Source organism: Kryptolebias marmoratus, linkage group LG20, assembly GCF_001649575.2.
Source record: "Kryptolebias marmoratus isolate JLee-2015 linkage group LG20, ASM164957v2, whole genome shotgun sequence".
In the NCBI taxonomy this organism is placed as follows: domain Eukaryota; kingdom Metazoa; phylum Chordata; class Actinopteri; order Cyprinodontiformes; family Rivulidae; genus Kryptolebias; species Kryptolebias marmoratus.
In genome coordinates, this window is record NC_051449.1 from 20416097 (window position 1) to 20439230 (window position 23134).

Below are 23134 nucleotides of genomic sequence, written 5' to 3' on the forward strand. Positions count from 1 at the left end.
CTCTATCACATGTAACGAGGAAAAGCCTCTCAGAGATCCTGCAACGACCATCTCCATTCATGCTGAGCTTTTATGTCGTACCAGGGTTGTCATCCAGTGTGAGGGGGTGGGGCTTAAACATAATCTAACATGTTTCCTGAGAGACCTCACCTGTTCGGTTTTAGTCTGGAACTCTCTCAGCTCGTCCTCCGTCAGAGGCAGGAAGTTGTCGTCGTTTTCGGGGTACTCCTGCCAGCCCATGGCCTTCAGCAACCTAAACGATTCTGTGCTTAGTTAAAGGGGCCGGTGCGCGAGGCGAGACGTAGGAGCGCGCGCGCTCAGCGGCGCCTTACCTGTGCTCTGCCTCTAGAGAGCTGGACAGGTGCTCGATGTCTGAATCACTGGGGGAGTAGGACAGGCCGTTCTCGTGGCACACCTCCTCACTGTAGGCTTTGGGTTCTGGGGTGCTGCCTTCACCCTGAGGAAAAAAAATAAAGTAGAAATCACACGATACAGCCGAGACGATGACGCTCTGCAGCAACAGTTGTTGTTCTACGTAACGACGCGGCCACGAACCTCTCCGGATGTTCCTGGGCTGCTGCTTGTGGTCATCTCTCCGGTGCCCTCGTCCTTCAGAGCTCGCAGAAACTCGCTCTTCCGATCCGGACCGCGGCGCATCAGCTTCAGCCTCGATGGAGCGATATCTATGGGAGGAGTCGTGCTGGAAGGGTGCTGCGCAAGTCAGAAGAGGAAAACCGCATTTGGTCAAGTTCAACGAGTGGAGCTACGTGTAGAACTTCAGAGGAGCTGTCTGCAGCTCTGACCTCTTTCTGGGTGTTGTGCTGTGGTGCGCTGACTGTGGTGCTGGGTTTGGCTGCAGAAACGGGGCTGGTGAAGACTGAATCCCGGCCTGGCATGTGAAGACCAGTCTTTGTGATCTCTCTACCTCCGGATTTCCACTGGGTGCTCTGGAAGGCAAGATTGTGGGCGCGTTACAGAAAAGAAGTCCGACTCCGTCACAGGAGTAACGGGGGTGGATGCCTACTTTGGTGGGGGCCACGGCGGGCTTCGGGACCAGGTTCTTGTAGACGCTGGAGCCCGTGATGGGAGCTTTGCTGCCGTTGGTGGGTAAGGCGCCTGCAGTGGCAAAGCCGGCGGAGAAGGCCGAGCCAGTGTCCTCCTTGGAAACCTTCTTGATAACCAGCATTTTGGACACCATCTGTTTTCCACTGGGGGGATTTTCTGCTCACGATCAACAGTGAAACACGGACCGTTAATGAGGAGAAGAGGAGAATTCGAGCACTAAGAAATGATTCGTCAGGAGTGGAAACCCTTACCCCACACCCCGGCATGGGGAGCAACTGCTCGCATCTGAGTCCCAGGCTTTCCAGTTGTTTCAGGGTTGAGGGAGGGCTAAAGAGCCAAACACACAGTTTCCAGATGTTACATCATCATCATTACTCTTGTTATGCTTTCATTTATAAAGAAAAGGAAAAAAGAAAAGAAGGGAACGTTGAAAATGTGGCGTAGGAACTCACAAAGTCCTCTTCCACGAACTTCAGCTTGTCGTCCTTGCCGTCTTTGCGTTCCTCGTTGGGGAACTTGTCCTGGTACGAGGACCCCTTGCGGGGATGGAAGTTGCCGTTGCGCTGCCTGTGCCCCCCCTGCCTGTCCCTGTCACCCCCTCCCCGTTTGGGGTGGCGCCCCTGGTGGTGATGGCCGTCCTGGGCGCTGCGGGGAGCTCCGTGCCAGCTGGGCGTTTCCTTCCAACAGGAGCTTCCTGCCAGCCCGCCGTGCCCGCCTTTGGCCACCCCCGAGTCCACAGAGTCATGCCTCAGAAGGAGCGAGGGCTGCTGCCATCCATCACCTTCGGAAACAAAAAAAAAAACACGGTTTGGTAAACAGAACTGATTAAGGGTTCTTAACCGTTTGTTTGAACGGTGAGGATCAGGGATAAACAAATGACCAGGTAGAAATAAACTACAGAAAGCTGACCTGGTAAGGAGGTAGTACCGTATTTTCCAGTCTATAAGGTGCACTTAAAAACCTTCAATTTTCTCAAAAAACAACAGTGCGCCTATAATCCAGAGCAGCTTATATATGTAAGAAGTCATAATGTTTTAGTACGACTTTGGTTAAACTACAAAGCCGCACCGCCTGCAGCATTAAGGCTCAGTTAGAGTCCTGCAGGGCTCTGTGCACAGCGTGCAGACCTGTCTGTGCAGGATTCTCCGAAAAGACAGGGGGCTGTTTTGTTTTGATGAATGTGCACTTTATATATGACAAAAGTTCAAAAATGGACCATTCATTGTCAGTGTGTCTTATAATCCAGTAAAATACTTTTACATACTTCTGAAACTTGCTTAAAGTTCTGAAATTTCTACAGCAGCTTTTTTTAATTTTTTTAAACAGTTCCTGCTACACATCTTCTTAAAGTTAGAATGATTTATGATCCAGATCGGCGGTTCTCAAACTTTTCCTAACTTCAGTAAGCAGCTCCAGCACCACCAACAGGACGGAGACGGAACAGCGCGGCATTTACGCTCTTTGCTGAGAACAGCAACACATTTGAGACAACTTGAAGCAAATTTCCTCGACCTTGTTCTGAAGAGACTTCACTGGCGCCACAGTGGTTCCCGAAGTTGGGGCTGGGACCCCACGTAGGGTCGCGAAACAAAACGTGGGACGTTTAGAACATCGACAGAAATCAAGCCAACTTTAAAAACGATTGCCAAAAGCATATTTAGCCCTAACTGTTACAAATAACCACTATAAATGCATAAAAGCTGAAACAATGTGTGATGAGAATGCTATGCCATGTTTGAGGTCACCAGTCTGAAACCATGGGAACCACTGCTTCTTGGTATTTTCTCCGCTGCACTTCTGTTTTGAGTAGTTTCCATGTAAAGACGAGGTAATAATTTGCTTGGACAACTCATTTTTTTTTTGCCCATTTCTGCTTTTTCAGCTTCACACCACAGCTAATAAGCTAGTTATTTAACTTGAACCAATGGAAAAATCCTGAGTACCACCCGTAGTACTTGTACCACAGTTTGAGAACCATGATTATAGCGTGTAATGGCTGTGAAAGGATCAGTTTAACGTTTTGTTGCCGCGTTATCTTCTCTCCTCTACTGTAACGCTGGAATTCATTCATTCACTCACAGAGGTGGGAATGATTTTAGGTATAATCTGGAATAAAACCACAGAGAAACCATTTAAGATTTTTCCTTTATTGGTCTGCTGCCGTCAGACCAGCGTTTAGAAGCAGCAGCTTCATTTGCCTAATCTGCCCCGAACCTCACACTTTAATGGAAACAACAAACCAGGGCTGCAGGAAATGCTGATGAATCAGCAGAAACAAACTACCCAGGACACAGTGGAAACGGGGCTCAACAGCTACAACTTCAAATAACAATAAACATTAGTAAGAGCTGTAAACTGCAGAAACATGAGCACAAATGAAAAAAGACAAGAAAAAATAAAATGTCTCCTCTTGTAAAAAGCTGTTTTTTGAAACAAAGAACAGCCAGTTTATAGTTTACTGCGATGTCGAGATCTCTCAGCAAATCTAATCTCCTCATGTCAGAGCTGCTGTCCAACACTGTTCATTAGAAATGATCAAGTTCCATGTTTGTCCTCCAGCATCCTGAATTAAATCCTGCTGCCTGTGATACGAGACCCTCCGCTCCAACTTTCGCATCTAAAGTCTGATAACGCCGCAGAAGTCGCCGCACAGCTCCGCGCTCCTTCGGCGTGTATATTCTCATAAACTAGTTCAACTTGCTAACACGGGCGCGAGAGTTGGACCAAACGAGCCGGCAGCTGGTACCTGCTGGAGGGCGCAGGGAGCCGTTGTTGAAGAAACCATCAGAGGAGTTGTGGCGGCGGCGGCTCACAGCAGGTCTGGCGTCTCTGTGGTGGTGAGGCTCACCTTGTTTGTCAAGGTTGGCAGCAGGGGACTGCAGGAGGACAGGGGGAGGTGTTAGTTAAGGTGAAAACATCGTGAGTTTACAGCAAGGCGAGGGGGGGAGGATTTCAGGTTAAACTGACAAACATGGCTGTAAGGACAAAGCACACCAAACAACCTGTAAACACCGAGCGTTTAACCGTGCAGACAGACGGCGCGCTCATCTCAGTGGAGGTAAAAAAAACAATTCTAAAGAAAAAAATGAACATTACACTGCATTCCTCCAGCAACACTGAGGTAATTAAAGCACATTTAGACTCATCAATCAGGACAAATGGCACTGAGATCTGAGATTACACCATGCGTCAGGAGGACGCTTCTGTCTGGAGCCTGGATTTCTCAGGCCAATCTGTGAAGCAACTTCCTGTTTCAAACGTCCCGCTGAAGGCTTCAGCTCGAGGCCGTGGACGCCTGGTTTGGACCTCCGAATTACTTACATCAACTAAAATACGAATAACATGTATACTAAGATTTTAAAAACAAAATCACCAAAATTCCCAAACATTCACCCAGTCCTTTACTGACAGCTGGTTCTGCAGAGCACACTGAAGCGTGCTCTGCTCCTCCCTACAGGAGCTCAACCAGCCACGTCTTTCTGGAATAAAAGCAGAAAGGTGTGGCCGCATTGAGCTCAAAGATAAAAGGTCAGGTGTTAGCGTCTGTGTCGGCCTGTTAGAAACTTCTGTTGTTATTGGCTCTAAAAGACCTCCAAGAGCTAATTCAAACAGTAACNAAAAGCATCAGCTTGCACCCCTCTACCCCCCCCCCCCCCCCCCACCCCCGCCATGAACAACCAAAACCATTTTCAGCGTCTCTCCTCAGAAAGCATTTCTCTGACCCTTAACCAGCTCCTTATCTCAGCTCGGCCTTATCAGAGAGCAAACACTTGTGATCGTTTCCCTCAAGTATGCGTCGCCGCTGATGAAACGAAGGAAGGCGGTCGTACACAGAGAGGGAGGGGGGTGGAAAAGATGGCTGCGACATTCTTGGAGCTATCAGTTGGACTTTTGTTTTAACCCAAACAACAAATGAAGATGATTTTAACTGCGTAAAGCTTCATTTATGACCTTGAATTCTTTTAATGTCTGCGAGGGAATCATTTCAAAAGCGCAACTGTGCTCCTTGAAGGGCTATTCTGACGTGAGGATTTGTGGGAAAGTTGTGAATTAATATCTTACCTGTTGTAGATCTTTGAACGTCCTCAGTTTAGAGGAACAGAGTTTAAAGTCTGACAGAACTGATGAAGTAAGAACCAAAAAGTAGCCATTCGCTCATCTGTCCAGTCAGATTTAAACTCCATCTATCTACAACAGGTAAGATGGCAAACATTTATAACTTTTCCACAGAAATACACTTCAAAATGGCTGAACTATCCTGTTTATTAATTAACTCATTGCCTCGATTCTCTAAAGCCAAAACAGCCAACCAGTCTCAGGCAGTCCCGCAGACGTGACCTAATGTTCACATTCACTGTTCAGAGCAGCAGCTTTTCCTTTTTTTTAAAATTTATTTTAGGAGGAGGCAGCTTCGGCCAAGTGGAAAGAAAGCCATCTTCCAATCGGATCAGGGGTTCCATCTCCAGCTCCCTGCGGCGTGCTGAAGTGGCCCCCGGGCAAAACGCCGAACCTGCCCCTGATTTCTGATTCCTTCCTGGCGCATGAGGGAGAAAAAGGAAAGTGCTCTATAAGGAACCTGAGTGAGGACCATTTCAGCGTCTCCATGGACAAGAAAAGAACAAATATCGGACCGTATCTGTCAGTGGATCCCTTCCCTCTCTGAAACTTTAAAACTTAATCTCCATATTGAGTTGTTATTGATGTTTTCTGTCTTAAAGAACCAAATGTCTTATTGACCGTCTGCTGACCCATCCACTGAGCGCACAGTCTGTCCCTGAGGGGGACTTTCAGCTGACGACACACACACACACAGGTTTACAGGCAGACCCGTTCCCAGCAGAGGCTACAGGAGACACTGGGCACGACGGGCCCTGTACCTTGGCAGGCTGGGGTGTGGAGAAGTTAAGCCAGGCAGGGACAAAGTCATGCTGCGCCATTTAGGTCCAGTGTTTCCGGTCAGTGGATCGAGGCATCAAACCTCATGGCCAGGATCTAAGAAAAGAAAAGGAAAAACAGCGGTGTGACTCAGATTCTGCTGTTTACAATTCAGAAACATGAAGGTGGACTCAAAGTCCAAAACACACACACACAAAAAAAAGTGAAGAGGTTGTGTAAAATGTAAACAAAACAAAAAAGTATTTCAATTTCATTCTGAATTTGATGGCAGCAATACAGCTCTGGAGATGGGACAGGAGAAACAAAAGGCTGAAAATAAGAAATCTTTGCAGCTATTTGAGTTAATTGGCAGCAGGTCAGTAAGAGGACTGGGTGTAAAACGAGCGTTTCAGAGGCTGAATCTGTCAGAAGTAAAGACGGGCAGAGGTTCTGTCTGAGAAAGTGTCTAAATACAGCAAAACAATTTCTGAATAATGAAAATAGAAACACTTTGAATATCCCATCATGAACAGTTCATGATATCATTAGAAGATGCCAGGAATCTGAAGAAATCTGTGAGGTCAAAAGGTCAAGACTGAAAGGCAGTATTGGATGGCCGTGACCTTTGGGCCCTCGGGGGCCACTGCATTAAAACCAGGTCTGATTCTGTTCTGGACTCAGGAACACTGTAATCAGCTCGCTGTGCCGTCCAGAAATACACCAAATACAAACTCTGTCGTCTGGTTTTGGACCGAAGCTCATTTAAACCTGAGGCAAAGAGGAAAAACTGTTCTGTGAAATTTAAAACCACAGACTTCATGTCCTCCACACTAAAGAGGAGAGAAACCATCCAGCCTTTTCTCAGCCCGCTGGTCACAAGCCTGCCTCTCTGATGGTATGGGTGCATTGCCTACGCTGTGGGCAGCTTACACCATTAACACAGAAAAGTACATCCAGGTTTTAGAGCATCTGCTCCCATCGAGGTGTGTTTTTCAGAGAAAGCCTGACATATTTCAGCGAGACAACACTAAACTGCATCCATTACAATGACGTCCGGGAGCTGAACTGACTCTTCTACACCTTCTGACAACATGTGAGGCATCATGAAACCAAAAAAATCCAGCACTCTGGATGTTAAAAGAAGATGGGCTGCTTCACAGAGAGAAACTTGAACCGGGAACAACTTTTAGAGATGTGTTGCTGCCATCAAATGTAATGCGACACGTGGAGCACGGTTCGTCTGACGGCCACGTGCGCGGCCGAAATGGGAGAAATTACCCCAGAGTCTGTGGCTCTGAAGTCCTCTTGCCTCCTTCTCCTGCTCTGGCTGGGTTCGTCAGGCCTGCCGGCACTGATCACAGAGAGCAGCACACTCCACCTCCACCTCCACCCGGACAGCGCAGCCCCTCTCTCCAGAGGCGGGTCCCCTCGTCCAGGGTGGGACGGCCGAAAGCGTTTCGCTGGAATGATCTGGAAGTCAGAAAGCTCGGCCCGCAGGAAGTGGATTTTTTTTGAAGCAGAAGCACAGAGATCTACGATCGGACAGGTTATCCGCTTGGAATCAAAACTCAAGCAGGCCTCCGGACGCCGCCGCTCATTAACGCTAACGTTTCCAGGCAGCTCCTTTAGCGGGACGATTCCTTCAGTGATTTGGAAGCATTTGCTCTTATTGTCGTGAATAAAGTCTCAAAAAACCTGATTGAACTTGATGCTGATTGGCAAAAAAAAAAAAAAAAATGAATTGATGCGAGAAGTGATTTGTCCCGGTGGTGACAGAAAAAAAAGCCGGTCCCGTCTGTCTTTTTCGCGACAAGCAACGAGTCCACGGACTCCCGCCCGCCCCGGAGCGTGGACAGCAGTCCCACTTTGACACCAGCTAGGGGAAGAGACAGGCAATGTCCTGCCACTGCGTGCCGGTACACTTCTGAGCCGATCTGCCTCCTACCGAATCATTTTAAGTTCAAGCTTGAAAGCATGCGAAGAAAAGGGGGGAAAAAAAAAAAAAAGAAGAAAAAAAAAAGAAATTTCAAGACAGTTTTTTTATTGGCAGCAGAGGTCACTTGAAACCAGTGTTCACCTCATCAAACTGGTGAAAAGACTGTCTTAGTTGGGAGGAAATAAAGAGCAAAACGTTCAAAGTCACATGACAAGGAAGGAAGTAGAGCCCGATGTTACATCGCTGTCATTTTCAGTTCAGGTTAGTGAAACGGGGCCGAAGGATGCATCATAACCACATCTCTGTCTTTGTTAGTCAGGCAATCACATCTGGAAGGCGCCCATTTAATTAGCCGCAATTTTCGGAGTGGAGCAGAAAGAGAAACCGGCTCTGATTTCATAGATGTGAAAGGTCAAAGGTCGTTCACGAGTCTCATTTAGCACCGACTAAACCTGCCCCCTCAAAAAAAACAAAAAAAAAACAAGCTAACTTGGGTGAGAACTCGATCAACTTTTTTTCCTGATTGGAGAAAAGAAAATATATATATATATATATATATATATATATATATTTCTATATATATTAGAGGAAAAAGAAAAGAGCATGCGTCCAAATTTTGCAAAGTGGATCTTCTCGTCTTTAAATCAGGTTATTTTTGGGCCCGCAGGAAGTTTCAGTGCAGGTTTCGCTCGTCTCGCTGACTGTTCGCAGGTTATGTGCTCAACGGCAAACTGGGTCTGCAAAAAAACAAAAAAACAAAACACTAAATCAACATTGATTTAGAAAAACAATCCAAGTTAAAAACACAGAAATACTAAGCATTTGTTAAGAACACCTTCCCAAACTAATACGGACTATATTTAATAACCCTCATGTTCAGGAAACACGGCTTTATTTACGATGCAATAATCTGTTTCGAGGGTTTTATGGAAGATTTAACGACACATTTGAAAACTGAAAACAGCACGTGCACAGCAATCAACACCCTGAGCTTTAAGTGATACCTCGCAGGGTTTTTACCTTTGGAAATTAGTGACAGAGGCTAAAATCAGGTTCCCAAGCAGAAAAATGAGGTTTAAAGCAAACATTTCTTTCAATTTGTGAAACCAAGTTACTGCAAAACAAAAACTATCACTGATCCTGCAGCTACCATCTTGGTTCCAGTCGCCGGACTTGTAATATTAGGGGATTATTAGTGATTTTGACTAAAAATCTTTTTTTATTGGTTAGTGGGTTGAAATTTGAGGGAATCTGTATAAAACATACCCAGAATCCCCTCTGTCATTTTGTCGTTTCTTTCCAATTTTTGTGCTGCAGAGTTCTGAACTTCGATCAGACAAACGCACGCTTGATTTTCCTAAAACCGCGATGGATATTTGAAAAAGAGCCTAATAAACATTTAGTTAATGATTTTCGGCACCTATATCCCTGAATCACCTGATCTGTTAGGTCAGCACAGCTAAACTGGGTGTCCAAAACAATCCTGGAAATATTGTTTCCTAGCATAACAAACCCAATATTTGTCCTGTTTGTTAAAATTAAGACTTAATATCAAAAATTAACAGATGACTGTTTAACCTAACAACTAAAAAAGGTTCAAATTGATCTGGCAATGTAACTTTGTTCATTAACACACAATTTCTAATTTTAAAATCCCGTAAGCATCCTAATTTTTAACCTAGGCCTGAATTATTTGTCTCATTCGACATGTTTTTTTTTAAATCTCTTTCAAACAAAATTGTTTGTATTGACACAAACCTCCTGAAAACCCCCCAAACAAACATCATCCTCACTGAATGAAGGGCCCTCGTTTTCTTCGGCACAAAAAGACCTCCAATTTAAGAGCCAATCAAAGCCTTTAAAAAAACTGGACACATCTAACATAATTTAAGAGGCATGAGAAGGAAAAAAATGAGACACTAAAATGCCTGTAAAATATCTAAACCAGTGGGGAAAAAATCATTTTTTTCAGGACTTTTCTTCTGATGCACGTAATCAGCTCCAACACTGTCTATAATATCAAATAAAACGCTCTTTTTTATAGCATTTTAAAAGGCTTGAGCCAAAACAAGCTTCTTTCAAACACACACACACACACACACAGCAGGCTGGTCTCCTCGCTAAGCTGTTGCGTAACAGCTCCTCATCAATGAGTTGGCCACAATGTGCAGCACATACAATTACCTCATGTGAAACCGTGCACATGTGCACCGCTGATGCTAACTTGGAGCAGTTAAACATTAACACGCCGTGGGAACAAAACAAAACAAAACAAACAAACACTCAGTCATCGCTGCAGTGATCCAGTTGAACAGATCCGCTGCACGCGCGTTCCGTCGAGCTAACTCGCTAAAACGAAACGATTAAAGTGCGTCGCAACCATTGAAGACGTGCCCGCCGTGCTTCCAACCCGGTTAGCGTTAATCACCCATTGGGAAGGCCGTGTAATACAGTCAAACAGCGCTGCTAGCAAACTGTCTACTTCTCTGAGGCTTCGCGTTAGCGTAGCATTGTTAGCCAAGAGCTGACGTGCCCCCCCTCCTCCTCCTCCGAGCCTGTTAAGTCGCCCGTGAAAACCGAGCACTATTTGAGAGGAGTTCGTGCAGTTAGCGGGCTCGGCCAAGCACATGCGCATTTATTATCCCCAAATGGCTCGGAGCAGTCTTTTTAAACAACTGTCGCGGACACACAATAAAAGTAAACAGACCTGGTTCGACTGGAACAACACAGTTTCAAAATGGCTACCTTAGCAGCAGCAGCACACATTTATCAGTTTGCTAAGTGCTAGCGAGCTAACTTGCAGTGTTTTGTGGCGATGCCGTGTACCTTCTTTGGAGCAAGGTGGTTCCAAGTAGGGAAGAATTGAAATATGTGTGAAATCCGCGAACACCAACTCGATTACTCCTTGTCGTAGCTACGAACTTCTTCGACAATCCGCCGTCTATGTTTGTTTGGGTTTTAGGTGCGCTTACCACTGGCGCTGGCACTGAGGGATTCCAACAGCCTCAGCCGGGCTGCGTTCAAGAGCGGCAGTCACTATGTAACTTCGTGAGGTTCAAAAAGTGTTCCCAGCCGAACCGCTCGACTTCCGTGGCGCCCACAAAACGCAATTTATGGCACTTATGTGAGAATAAGCGTGTCCCTGAAATTGAAAAAGCGATGTTTGAGAATGTTCTAAAAGCTTAATGCTGGCGATGCTGAAATGAGCACGAGCCGCTTGTGAATGCAGCCCAGTGCGTCAGCGTACGTACCGAGCAGACTAGCCGATATCAGAACCGACAGGACAGGCGTTTAATCGAGCGAAGATAAAATGGCAGCGATAAAACGACCTCTAGTTTAGCCAGCTAACCGTGTTACTGTTCAGTGTGTTTTACCGTGCTCGAACAAGCCACTTAGTGGACAAAAGCAGTCAGAAGCTGATATTGAGGTAAACTCGACAACTTGTATGTATTTTAAAGAGGTTGGGTCGTTGAATGCTAGCTAGCAGCTAGCAGGACGCCAAATGAAGTGTTTTTGTTATGACTAACTTGTGCATCTTTTTAGATTAAAAATGATAAGGTTTTCATCTGGAAGAGTGCTAATATCTGGGGTAAGACAGCACAGCTCGGCTACAAATATGATGTAAATGTGTGTGAATGTGCTGTTTGTGATTTTTCTGGGATCATTCTGGCCTCAGGTTCCAGTGTGGAGGTGTCCCCAGCATTGCATCAGGACACTTTCGTCCCCGCTGCGAGCTCGGCTGCTGCTGGCTCCTCCTCGGTCCTCCTCTGTGTCTGTGCCACACACACCGGCCTCCTCCATCAGGTTGCTGAGGGCCCAGTCTGTGAGCTGGGAGGCCCCACGTCTCTGCCACGGGGACGTCTCGCAGAAACAAGACCACAGACTGAGCATGAGGGCGCTCACCAAGGCGCCCAAGCCAGCACTGTACCTCGGCCTTTCGGGGCTCATCCCCTTCCTCTCTGCCCCCGTCCTGATGGCTGCCTCGCAGTCGTTCTACCCCGAAGCAGCGTTGGCTCAGATGGTCTACGGAGCCTCTATAGTGTCCTTCCTCGGAGGCGCCCGCTGGGGGTTCGCCATCCCTGCTGGAAGTCCCGCTAAACCAGACTGGAGGAACCTGGGCAACAGCGTGGTGCCGTCGCTCCTGGCCTGGTTGGCGCTGCTCTGCAGGGACAACGTCACCGAGGGGGTCCTGGTGGTCATCATGGGCCTGGGTCTGTCACTACATTATGACCTGACCTTGCTGCCCGGCTACCCCACCTGGTTCAAAGCCATGAGAACGGTCCTCACGCTGGTGGCCACCTTCTCGCTGGTAGCCACGCTGGTGCTGAAGAATGTCTACCCAGAGAAAACATTAAAAGAAGCCTGAAAGTTCACTTCAGTTTGTAGACCGAACCACGTGGAGTTAATAAAAAAAGTACTGTTTTAGTAAGAATGGTGTTTGTGTCTTACAGTGGGTGACAAAAATAATACTTACAGTATTCATATTTGGGGGAATAAAAGAAGACTGTGAGGATCTCGACCTCAGCAGGTGAAATGTATGACATTTTTTCTGGACGAATGTGGTGGAAAGACGGTATACGAATCGAGCTGGGATGTGAACCTGGAAGCTGAAGCCAGAACGGGACTGGCTTCCGTTGGCTGGTTTCGTTACAAGTTTAAAATCTTCCAGTGAGTAAACGAGCGGGACGTGGCTGTCGCTGAAATAAGGGCGGGATTAAAACGGTTCCTGCTGGCGAGAGAAGAGGGGGGACAGCTGGTCTGGTGGGATATTACGATGGGGCTGCAATTTCATTCGACAAACCTGCAGGAAAAATGGGTCAATGTCCCAAGAACTGCCAAGCACTTCCTCACAAGTATAAAACTTTGACAATATCATCTCACTGAAATCTTGTATTTGCAGGTCAGGTTACCAGCTCTGAGGTCAGTTTTAGATCCAACAGTATGGTTCATAATGAGCCACAGGATTGTTTTAGGGAATCTTTAACTCCTGAAAACTCACATCAACAGTTTCTCCACAGGACTGTAGAGACAGACAGGAAACGTCTTCATTTTGACATTTCTCCGCCTGAATAACAAACCCGGGGCTCCTGAAACACGTCTTCCTCAGGTTTATACCTGAACAGAAACCGATCTGTTCGTTCAGGAAGAAGAGAAACGCTGCAGACTGCAACTACACCGACCGGAAGGGACTTAAAGTCAGAAATTCGAATCAGGGTGAAGATGGTTCATCTTTCTTTAGAAACTAAATAAAAAAAACAAAGTGTTACTTGTTGAGGGTTTCATACCTTTTTACTGCAATGACCTCAAGATTCAAATATGACTTCAGATGGAAACAACTAATTCAGCAGAACAAAACATTTACTGATAAATATGTTTCAAAGTCAAACCAAAAATAAGACATACCATCGAAACAGCAATCACAAACACAGTTCAAATGGAAAAAAAAATGCAATAAAAGCTTTTAAATCTAATAATTTTTAGAATCTACAACAATAGCAAAACAGCATTTTAGAAAACTTCACAAAAAAGTAATGTCTGAAAACAAAATGTTCATTTTTTTATCAAATGTTCTGAAAATTCTGTTTTTGTTGTTTTGTTTTCCTAATATTTTGTAGTTTGTAAGAAGTTTTCTGAATCCTTAAAAGGACAGTTCAGACATTTTGAAGTGGGGTTCTTTGGAAAAAGGTACAAACAGTTAACATCAAACCCGTTTTAGACGGGAAAGATCTTTGAACGACCTCAGAGTTGACGTCCCTGACGGCTTTACGTAATCAGCAGTTTAATCCAGACGGGACTGATGAGCTAATGGCTGGTCTGAGCGCAGCTTCCAACTAAGTGAAATGTTGCAGTTTTGAAAACAGCCAAAAAAATGTTGAAACAGTTCAAGCGAATCCAATTTCATCGATCTTTACATCGCTTACGATGGCTTACGTCATTTGTTTCTGTGTTCAGAAATAGAGGCGGCAGCAGCTAGCTGTAGCATTTCCAACCACAATGAACCTGACGTCTGCGTTAAAGGTCTATAAAGTAGCGTTCATGTGAAAACCTGTCAAATCTGTCAGACGGGAGCCGTTTTAAGACCGCGGTCTTCGCTGCAGTCGGACTAGCCGTTAGCTCATCAGTCCTGTCAGCGTTCAGCTCCGCTGCTCCAGGCTGAGCTGTCTGCAACAGGTTCAAACCCTTCAAAGGAGCTTACTGCTGCGCCGAGATGCTTCTTATTGCCGGAAATGTTTTCGGGACACGGGTCTCCCCTCGTGTGCAAACGTCGACTCTTTAAAACCCGCACAACTCCTGGAATCGAGAAGCTCAACGTCAACGAAACGTTGGCGTCAGGCGCCGCTGATTAATGAGGAAAAGAGGCAGCAGCAATGAAGAGCGTCGGACACGAGTCCTCCAGTGACGACAGCGACGTGCTCATCAAGTTTACAGGAATGACTAAACGGGACACTTGGAACCGAACGATTTTATATAAAACCCAACTCACGGTGAAAACCGCTCCCGCTCACCAGGAGACCTTCGCTTGCAAACGTAAAGAAGTAAGAACAACGTGTCGCTCTCTCACCTTCAAGTAGAACTATCTTAGCGAACTGAAAATAAGGACACGGATAAGTCAATAAGTCACGTAGCAGAGGGGCTTTGTTTGGCACGTTCCAGTCCTAACCGGGGTCCGGACAGCTCAGGAGAAACCTTCAGGAATAAACATCTGTGCGAGAGACAGAAACACATTTCTCTCCCCGGCGTGTTTTTAACTGTGCAGCTTTTCCCGCAGCTCGAGACGATTCAGGGCGCTGACAATCAGAGTCGAGACGGACGGGTGGGGGCGGGGAGGGCGTCAGAGCACCGCCAGTCCGCCGTCGCAGCGGCTGGTGATCATGTTGCCCACCTCGGTCCACGTGTCCAGGTGGGGGTCGTAGATCTCCACGGAGTCGATGGTCACCGGCGCCGAGAAGTCCCGGCTGGCCGCCCTTCCGCCCACGGCGTACAGCAGCCCGTTGACCGCCGACACCGACGCCCCCGCGCGTGCCGTGGACATGGGGGCCACCTCCGCCCATTTCTCCTGCGAGAAGACGGCGACATATGAGAAAAAAAACTCACTCCGGATCAGGATGGTGTAAATCAGTGGTGTCCAAATCCTGGTCCTGGAGGGCCCCCATCCTGCATGTTTACTTGTTTCTCTGCTCCAACACACCTGATTCAGAGGTTAAATCACCTCTTCATGTTCTACAGAGGCCTGTTAATCACCTATCCCTTCAAATCAGGTGTGTTGGAGCAGAGAAACAACAAAAACATGCAGGATGGAGGCTCTCCAGGACCAGGTTGGACACCACTGGTGTAAATAAAAGACTGAACGAAGGTCTTTAAAGTGACCTAACCTCCTCAGGACAGTACTTTTCCACCGTCTCCAACGCACCCAGCTCCTCGTTCCAGCCCCCCACCGCATAAATACAGTTATTTAGGCAGGCCACGCCCACGTACGCCCGCCGCGAGACCATGATAGGCAGGGCACTCCATCGGCGGGAGATGGGGTCATAGACTTCGGCTGAGCGCAGCTCCACGCCTTCATCGCTGACCCCTCCGATCACGTAAATCAATCCTGGAAATAACAGCTGTATGAGCTTTCAGGTGGACTAGGAGACAAAACGACATTAAATGAGAGATCTGATGATTTGTTTCTGTGGTGAAGAGCAGAAGTGACACCCAACCTGGGATTTAAAGTAAATTCAGACCGGATCTTTTCATTTACACAACATGAAAACTACTCATCTGAAGGTGCAAAGTATTCTTATTGTGGAAGAACGAGACATAAAACAAGAAATCTGAGCCTGCACAACTATTCACGCACTCAAAGTCAATATTTTCAGTTCCAGCATCAAGTCTCTTCAGGTCTGTCTCCATGATCTTTGTCCATCTAACATCTGGAGTTTCTGTCTGTTCTTCATGACCAAACTGCTGCAGCTCCTTCAGGTTGGATGGTGCTGCTTGGGTCCAACAATCTTTAAACCAAACCCCAGATTCTCAGCTGGACTGAGGTCTGGACTTTAACTGGACTAATCCAGGACATTTATCTGGTTCTCCTTAAATCAGTGGAGTGTTCTTCATCAGAGTGGTTATAGTCATTGTCCTGCTAGAAGGTGGACCTCTGTTTCAGCCTCAGATCTCTGTGTTTTGCTCCATCCATCTTTCCTTCACCTCAGACCAGTCTCCCTGCAGATGAAAAACATCCTCACAGCACGATGCTGCCACCACCATGCTTCACTGTGGGGATGGTGGTCTCGTTGTGATGAACTTATGGTGTTTAGTCCCCTCTGACCACGGGCCTTTCTTCCAGGACTTTAGGTACGGTCTGAGTTTTATTTTCTCTCCACTTTCCCATGAAGCCCGGCTCTGTGGACGGCTCCTTCCTGTCTCCCAGCTCCATCAGGGTGACCTTTGACCTTCTGGGTGTTTCCCTGATTATTGCCCTTCTTGTGCACTCCGTGAGTTTAGGTGGACGACCCTCTCTTGGGAGGTTTGTGGCGGCATCGCCTTTCTAATTCCTATTAAGGAATTTAATGGCGCTCCGTGGGACGTTTAGGGTTCGGGATATATTTTTTTAATCCAACTCTGATCTGTTCTCTTCCACAACTTTGTCTCTGACCTGTGTGGATTGTTCCTTGGTCTTCATGATGTCACTTGCTTGGTGGTTGGCCTCACGACTGAGAGTCTCTCATTTACTTTCATTAATGTGGAGTATTTTGGGTAGCTCCATTACTGACAAATTAAAAACCAATTTAAATACCAGGTTATAGGGTAAGGGGGGAGGGGGGTGTGTGTGTGTGAATACTTTTGACACCAGCTGTATTTTAGCTGCTGCAGCAGAACGTATCGGCTGATTATCGTGTAATTTAATAACGGCAGAACCCCCACCTTGTAGCTCGCAGCAGCCAAAGTAAAAGCGGGGGACTGCCATGGAGCCGACCACCTCCCACTTGTTCTCCTCCGGATCGTACCGCTCCATCGTCTTCCCGATCTCCGACCCGATCGAGCCGCCTGCAATCAGACGACGTTTTGCGTCTGTGAAATGCGCACCGCTCCCCTCCGGCTCAACGCTCTGCGCATCGCGCTGAAAAGGCAGCGGGGCCGCGGCTCTTACCGAGCGCGTAGAGGGCGCCGAGGCAGGGACACACGCCAACCCCGCAGCGGGGGAAATTCAGAGACGCCACGGCGGCCCACTGCTTGGTGACGGGGTCGTACCGCTCTGTGCAGTCGAAGATCATCGAGTCCTTCTCCCCTGCGAGAAGCGGAGCGGTAATTTAGCCGTGCGATGGATTTCTCTGAAACAGAAGCCGAGCACATTCAGGGCATTTGTTGTTTTGTTTTGTGTTTTTTTTTCACCTCCCACCACGTAGATCATTCCCTCCAGGACTGCGACTCCGGGCCCGCTGCGAGCCTGGTGCAGCGACGACACCGTGGTCCAGTACTGGTTGAAGGTGTCGAAGCGCTCCACGCAGCTCAGCGCCCTGCTGTCGCTCCACCGGCCGCCCTGCAGCCGAGTGTAGCCCCCTGACACGGACACACAACAACAGTCACCGTCTCGGTCTGGGTCTGCGCGCTCGCTCTGATCCTCGCATCATCAGAACAATCTACACAACCTATAGCGTAGAGGAACTTCCTGGCTTTTCTTCTGGGTCTCATCTTCGCTGGCTGTAGCTGACTGTTTGTCTTATTCTCTTTGGGGGACTTGGTGACCTCGGTGTACTCCTTCAGCAGGGTCTGCAGCGCCACCCGCAGGCTGAAGTCGGTGATGCCTTTGTTCAGAGACAAGAAAAAAAAAATGTCTCTAAGTTGTGATCGCTGTGGTTCAGCTTCAAGATGCTATCAGCAACAGAGGTGCTAAAATGTAAAACACGACTAATCTACGGTGGCCCTGAAGTGCAAACTACATCAACAAATCACTAAACACAACAACATTAACACAACCAGGTACCAGTGGGAGACATGAGACATCGCTGTCTCGTGTTTCCCACTGGAACCTGCCTCTTTAGGCAGATTAATGTTGTTGTGATTTTAAACTTATAGTTGTGTTTATTGATTTGTTGTTGTGGTTTGCAACTGAGGGCCACCGTACTAATCACACAGAAAAAAAACAAACTCAACAAAACAGACGTACTGTCAAAATAACTCACTTCATACCCTTTAACCAACAAGTGCAGAAATAATTTGTAAAAGCTGCAGAAACAAATGAAACATCAGAACACAGGAAAGCATTTTTAAACTGGGCAAATGTCCAGTTTTCATCTAAAAGGTCACATTTTTACAGATTCAAAGGCTCAGCTTTTTGGTTTTTGTGCCATTTACATTTGTTTATTGTTAACTAGTTAACTGGTGATTTTTGTAAATTAAAAAAAAAAGGTTTGGATGATGGGTTTTATTATGCGTGTGCTTCAGCAATAAACTTACACAGCTGTGAACATTTTTTTTTAACTACATTTATGGCTCTAATCTCAGTCTGGTTTAATAAAATAGTGTGGAAATTAGGATACATGTGTGGCACTTATAACCGAATTACTGCCCGCCTTTCATGGTGGAGGGCGATCATGTAATTGGTTGTGTGTGTGTCTGTTAGTTAACTGTCTTTGGATGAATTTTGATCGATATTTTTCTCTCAACTCTTATAAATGGCAGAGAAATGTGAGAAATGTCTAAACATCTTCATTGGACAGGGAAAATATCTGATTTATTCTGCAGAGTTTTTCACCTCATGGACCCTGGTTTTTGACAGTGTTCTACAGTTTGAAGCTAAATGATAGAAAAAGCACGATCACCTTCTATGTACTTGAACAGTCTCTGTGGGGACAGCAGGGGGAAGCGAACTGCTTCCAGCACCTCGACGACGTGTTTTTTCTTCTTCGCCACGTCCTGAAGAACCCAGTCCATGGCTGCGGTGAAGACCTGGTACTCGTCCTCGATCCTCAGCTCCTCGCTCCTCAAGAGCTTCACCAGCTGGTCCTTCGACAGGCCCCTGAACTCATCGGTGACGCACACCTGGACGACACAGGAAAAACACGCAGAAGCAGAAGTGATGCAGCGGGAATGTTTCTCGTAGGCCGTTTTTGCTCTTAGGCTACGTTCACGCTGCAGGTCTTAATGCTCAAATCCAATTTTTTTCCTCAATTTCCTTTTTTTTTTTCCCCACAATCGTTCACGTTACGTTTTAAATGTGACCTCCATCGGACTCCAGTGTGAACAGCCTCCTGAAACGACCCGCACGCGCAGAAGAAGATGTGACGTCACACTCCACAGGCTGAGTTTACAGCAGTAAACATAGACGCTGCGAGTGTTAGCGTGTGTGTGCTGCTGTCCGATCGAGGCCAACTGTCCGTCCAAATGGTTAAAGATAAAAGAAGACGGAGAATAAAAAGACCCAAAATGTTAACGATCGCCTGTTATTTTTGGAGCTGTGGCTGAGGATGGAGAGTCGGAGACCAGAGTGGAGGGACTTTGACGTGAGGAACCTGCGTCCTTTCACCCGACGTAAAAGTCAGATGAAATACAACACGAGCGGTCGCTTTGAAAAACACGATTCAGTACCACATACTGAAAAGACCTGGGCGAATATGTTGAAATCAGATTTGTCACGTTCACACTGCCATGAAAAAATCCTCCGATGTGGGTCGCATCGGAGCAAAAAAAAAAAAAAAAAAAAAGGGATTGGGTTACATTTGCCTGCAGAGTGAAGGTAGCCTTTAATAAGATCAGTTAATGCATCGGATTAGATATTTGCTACCGCAGTTTTGTCACATGTTGGCCTGGCTTCTGTTCAACAAATGTACCTCCAGGAAGTGAACATGGATGTAGTTCTCGGTGTACTCCAGCATGTCCAGGCAGGCGATCTGCTCCAGGAACTGAAAGATGCCCACGCAGTTAAAAGGGTCCATGTGAGCCTTGAGAAACTCCCCGCAGATGGACACCACCTCGCTCAGCTGCAGCATATCTGCGGCCACCATCAGCTCCTGCACGTTCTCCACCGTTACGCTGATGGTCCCTGGTGGGTGGGGGTGGGGGAGGAGAAAATAAAATTAAAATAAGACGCGTTAAGGAGATTGAACAGAAACGACACGCACGGCGTCGGGGTTGATGCAGACCTGTGTAAATAAAGTCCAGCAGGATCTCAAAGACGTCAGTGTCCACGCCGATGATCTGCACCTCGTCCTTCTCCGCCTCCCTCATCCCGCCGGAGAACAGGGCGGAGAAGTACGGGCTGCTGGCGGCGAGCACCAGCCGGTGGACCCTGAAGACCCGCGCACCCACCTTGAGCCCCACGTCGCAGAAGTCCGAGCGCAGGCGCATCTTGTTCATCTGGGCCAGGATGAGACTGGCGTAGCGCTCCGAGGACAGCAGGGCCGGCTCGCAACCCCTGATTGGCTGCGCTGCGGCGGCGGCGGCGCCCCCGCCACACGCGACAGATGTGGACGTCGAGGTGGAGGACATGGCAGCTGGGCTGTAACCATGGAGACCAGCGTCTCTCCTCTCCAAGGAGCCTCTGCGTGTGACAGACCAGAAGGAACGTGAGCTAATCTGAAGGAATGCATGTCGCCCGCCGCCTCTACTAAAATCAGCTGGTGTTGAAAAGGGGCAGAGCTGTAGCTGTTTCGGTCAAACGATAAAAACAACAATCTGTGTGATGTCATGTGACATGTTAGGTAATGACTCTCAGCCACTAACACATCTAATTTTAGCTCAATATCTGTAAAAATTACCTAAGTAATAGTGATTTTTCTGTTGGTGAGGTTTGACTCGCTGAGCCGGCCGAGCCAAACTGGACCGACTCCAAAAGTCAATCAGACGTGGAGCTACATCCAGGGATGACTCTCTGAGAGTTTCATTCAAATCTGCCCGGGGGTTCATGAGATATTTTGCTAACAGACAAACACGAACGACCCAAACAGTCGAGGTTTGAAGCGATGCACAATGAGCGGCACTCAGATTACGGACCGGGGATGACTCCAGCTACTGCCACACCAGATTTGAGCTCAACATCCGTACAACTGACTATATTTTAGCCATTTTTGTGTTTTCTAAGGGTCAGTAGCCTGTGGCAGCCATCTTCGATTGGCCTGACTCCAGAATTTAATCAGCTGTACATCCAATTATTAATATTATATTAGCTCATAAGATATTTTGCTAGCAAACAGACAGAGCTGCCTCCAATATGTCACAGCCAGGTTTTAAACACAGACCTCAGGTAAGCAGTTAGAGCTCAGAACAGGTGATGAGAATGACTCTCAGCTACCACCACACCACACTGCAGGTCACTTCTGGCTTAGCTGTGACGGCCATTTTGAAGGAGGGGTAAAGTTGTAGATGAGCTTCACTGAATTCTATCCATTGGTTTATGAGATACTGAGCTAAAGCAACACACACACACATGCATACACACATATTGGGTCAGGACTGTAGCTTGCATCATATAAAAGCTACAAAACCTCTAAAAGTTGCCCCTTTTTCATCCTTCAGCGTTAAACTCCTGCAGGTTCAGCAGTATGTCGCTGCCTGTAAACACCGTGTTTCACACATTAATTAGTAAAACACACCTGTCGGAGCTCCTAGCATGCTAACCTCATTACATCACCGGCTAACATGGCGCAGTTTTACCACAAGCATCCTTTTTTGTTGTTGTTGTTGTTGTTGTTTTTGAAACCCACGGACCTGACTCCGATTAAAGCCGCATCCGTCCTGGTTCTCAGCACGAACCCACCGTCTTGCTCGCCGATGAGGAGCGGGGCGCTTCCGCCGCCCTGCCCGACGCTCGATCCCGCTGCTACGGATCGACTGCTCCGGTCTGAGGCGCCAGTCGCGACCAGCAGATCCTCCGCACGTCGCTCCTCTCACCGAGCTTGTGTCGCGCTTCTGGCGGAGAATTGACTTCACATGACGTTTGAAATATTTTATGATTTTACTGCCACACACACACACCTTCCTTATTTGACCTCGCACTGCCGGGGTTGTTGTTGTGTAACCCGCCGCCAGGGGGCAGTGTCGCCCGCAAACGCGCTGCTCAACCCTTGACAACGAGCCACAGAAACCTCACATGTAAATTATCATGGTATTCTTGCCTTTTTCGCCCCCAGCTCAGTGGTAATTTTAGACAGAGCTATTCTCCAGTGTTGGCCATCACCTCCCCCACTGAAACATTTGCAACACCAGCTTTCTGACAGACCCAAAGTCTCAGGCGGTCAGCTTTAATGAATGTAGTTAGTTTGAGCTAAAGAAAGGCCCCACTAATTCTAACACCCGGAGAGGTGACCTGACACACGCCTGAAATACAAGTCCTGGAACATCTGTCACTTGACTTTCATTGTGTCACCAGACAACCATCTGAACACAGGAGAATATCTGGTGGCACCGGTGTCGCCGGTACAAACTAAAAAAGGCAGTTTGTGCCAATTTGGCCCCGGTTTAGGCTACACCCATGCTGGGCTTCCTTTTTGCACTGCAGTGGCAGATTTCCAGTTTGTCTGGTTTCCCTCTAAGGCTTCCACCGTGGAACAATAAGCGAGCAACGTTCGGCTTATATCTGTTATCATGCTGACAGGCGAAGGCGGCCAGTCGTGGTTTTGCCCATGTCTGTGTCTGTTAGCAAAATATCTCATGAACCGGAGGGCAAATTTAAATGAGACTCTAAGAAAGTAATCACTGAATGTCCCCATACAAGTGGTTAACTTTTGGAGTCAACCAGATTCAAGATAGCCACCCCAGCTAATCCACATTGGCGAACGCAAAAACAGCTGTAACTCGGTAGGTTTCGCAGACATCGAGCTAACGCTTGGTGTCGTAGTAGCTGAGACTGACCGCCAACACATATTACGAGTGCTAACCGATTGAACAAGATCTTTGTTTAAAAGTTTACAGAAACCTATTTGGATTTAGCTTTTTTTTGTCTGTTTGCAAAATATCTGACGGCCCATTGGACAGATTTTAATGAAACTTTCAGGAAACACTCGTTAGATGTTCATCTACAAATTATTAACATTTGGAGCACACCCAATTTAAAATGGCTGCCACAGCTAGCTGGTCTTAGAAATCACAAAAGTGCTTATACCCGAGTTGTTTTTATATATATTGAGGTAAAATTTGATGAGGTAGTAGCTGAGAGTCATTTACAGCACATACTCTGATAGATAGATAGATAGATAGATAGATAGATAGATAGATAGATAGATAGATAGATAGATAGATAGATAGATAGATAGATAGATAGATAGATAGATATTAAGC

General features: G+C 47.0%; 3 protein-coding genes across 5 annotated transcripts in view; 1 reads left to right on the forward strand and 2 right to left on the reverse strand.

Annotated features, from left to right (window-relative positions):
- gpbp1l1 (GC-rich promoter binding protein 1-like 1) overlaps positions 1-10913 on the reverse strand; it is a 12611-nt gene extending 1698 nt beyond the window's left edge. The window contains exons 1-11 of the mRNA XM_017420149.3: positions 10703-10913; positions 7219-8613; positions 5943-6057; positions 3812-3941; positions 1518-1846; positions 1317-1392; positions 1025-1221; positions 804-947; positions 556-711; positions 333-457; positions 151-253 (exon numbers count right to left, since the gene is read on the reverse strand). Coding sequence (XP_017275638.1) covers positions 151-253; positions 333-457; positions 556-711; positions 804-947; positions 1025-1221; positions 1317-1392; positions 1518-1846; positions 3812-3941; positions 5943-6002 — 1320 coding nt within the window. The 5' untranslated portion in view covers positions 6003-6057; positions 7219-8613; positions 10703-10913. The remainder of the gene's footprint in view (positions 1-150; positions 254-332; positions 458-555; positions 712-803; positions 948-1024; positions 1222-1316; positions 1393-1517; positions 1847-3811; positions 3942-5942; positions 6058-7218; positions 8614-10702) is intronic.
- A 196-nt stretch (positions 10914-11109) lies between these two features.
- On the forward strand, positions 11110-12305 carry LOC108238241 (transmembrane protein 69). Its single transcript, XM_017420199.3, has 3 exons — positions 11110-11303; positions 11420-11465; positions 11553-12305. Exons 2-3 carry the CDS (start codon positions 11427-11429, stop codon positions 12240-12242), a joined length of 729 nt encoding a protein of 242 aa, XP_017275688.1. The 5' UTR covers positions 11110-11303; positions 11420-11426; the 3' UTR covers positions 12243-12305.
- An 841-nt stretch (positions 12306-13146) lies between these two features.
- Positions 13147-21870, reverse strand: LOC108238202 (intracisternal A particle-promoted polypeptide). Of its 3 annotated transcripts, none has more exons than XM_037981871.1 (10): positions 21615-21870; positions 20002-20399; positions 19690-19901; positions 18682-18901; positions 17509-17664; positions 17252-17419; positions 17010-17147; positions 16784-16906; positions 15250-15470; positions 13147-14933 (listed from the first exon to the last, which is right to left on the reverse strand). In XM_037981871.1, exons 2-10 carry the CDS (start codon positions 20345-20347, stop codon positions 14709-14711), a joined length of 1809 nt encoding a protein of 602 aa, XP_037837799.1. In that variant the 5' UTR covers positions 20348-20399; positions 21615-21870; the 3' UTR covers positions 13147-14708. The 3 variants fall into 3 exon arrangements, with proteins under 3 accessions (XP_037837799.1, XP_017275636.1, XP_037837798.1); XM_017420147.3 differs by having other exon boundaries at positions 21566-21869; XM_037981870.1 differs by lacking the exon at positions 21615-21870 and adding an exon at positions 21476-21513.
- Positions 21871-23134: the final 1264 nt, after the last annotated feature.

What these genes read in the sequence shown, in the direction of transcription:
- LOC108238241 (XM_017420199.3), top strand. Translation starts at nt 11,427, where the DNA reads ATGATAAGGTTTTCATCTGGAAGAGTGCTAATATCTGGG. An exon ending in GAAGAGTGCTAATATCTGGG is followed by an intron (nt 11,466 to 11,552) that starts GTAAGACAGCAC and finishes TTCTGGCCTCAG; the next exon opens with GTTCCAGTGTGGAGGTGTCC.
- LOC108238202 (XM_037981870.1), bottom strand. Translation starts at nt 21,498, where the DNA reads ATGTTAGCCGGTGATGTAATGAG. An exon ending in TTAGCCGGTGATGTAATGAG is followed by an intron (nt 20,400 to 21,475) that starts GTTAGCATGCTA and finishes TGTCACACGCAG; the next exon opens with AGGCTCCTTGGAGAGGAGAG. An exon ending in AATGATCTACGTGGTGGGAG is followed by an intron (nt 17,148 to 17,251) that starts GTGAAAAAAAAA and finishes CGCTTCTCGCAG; the next exon opens with GGGAGAAGGACTCGATGATC.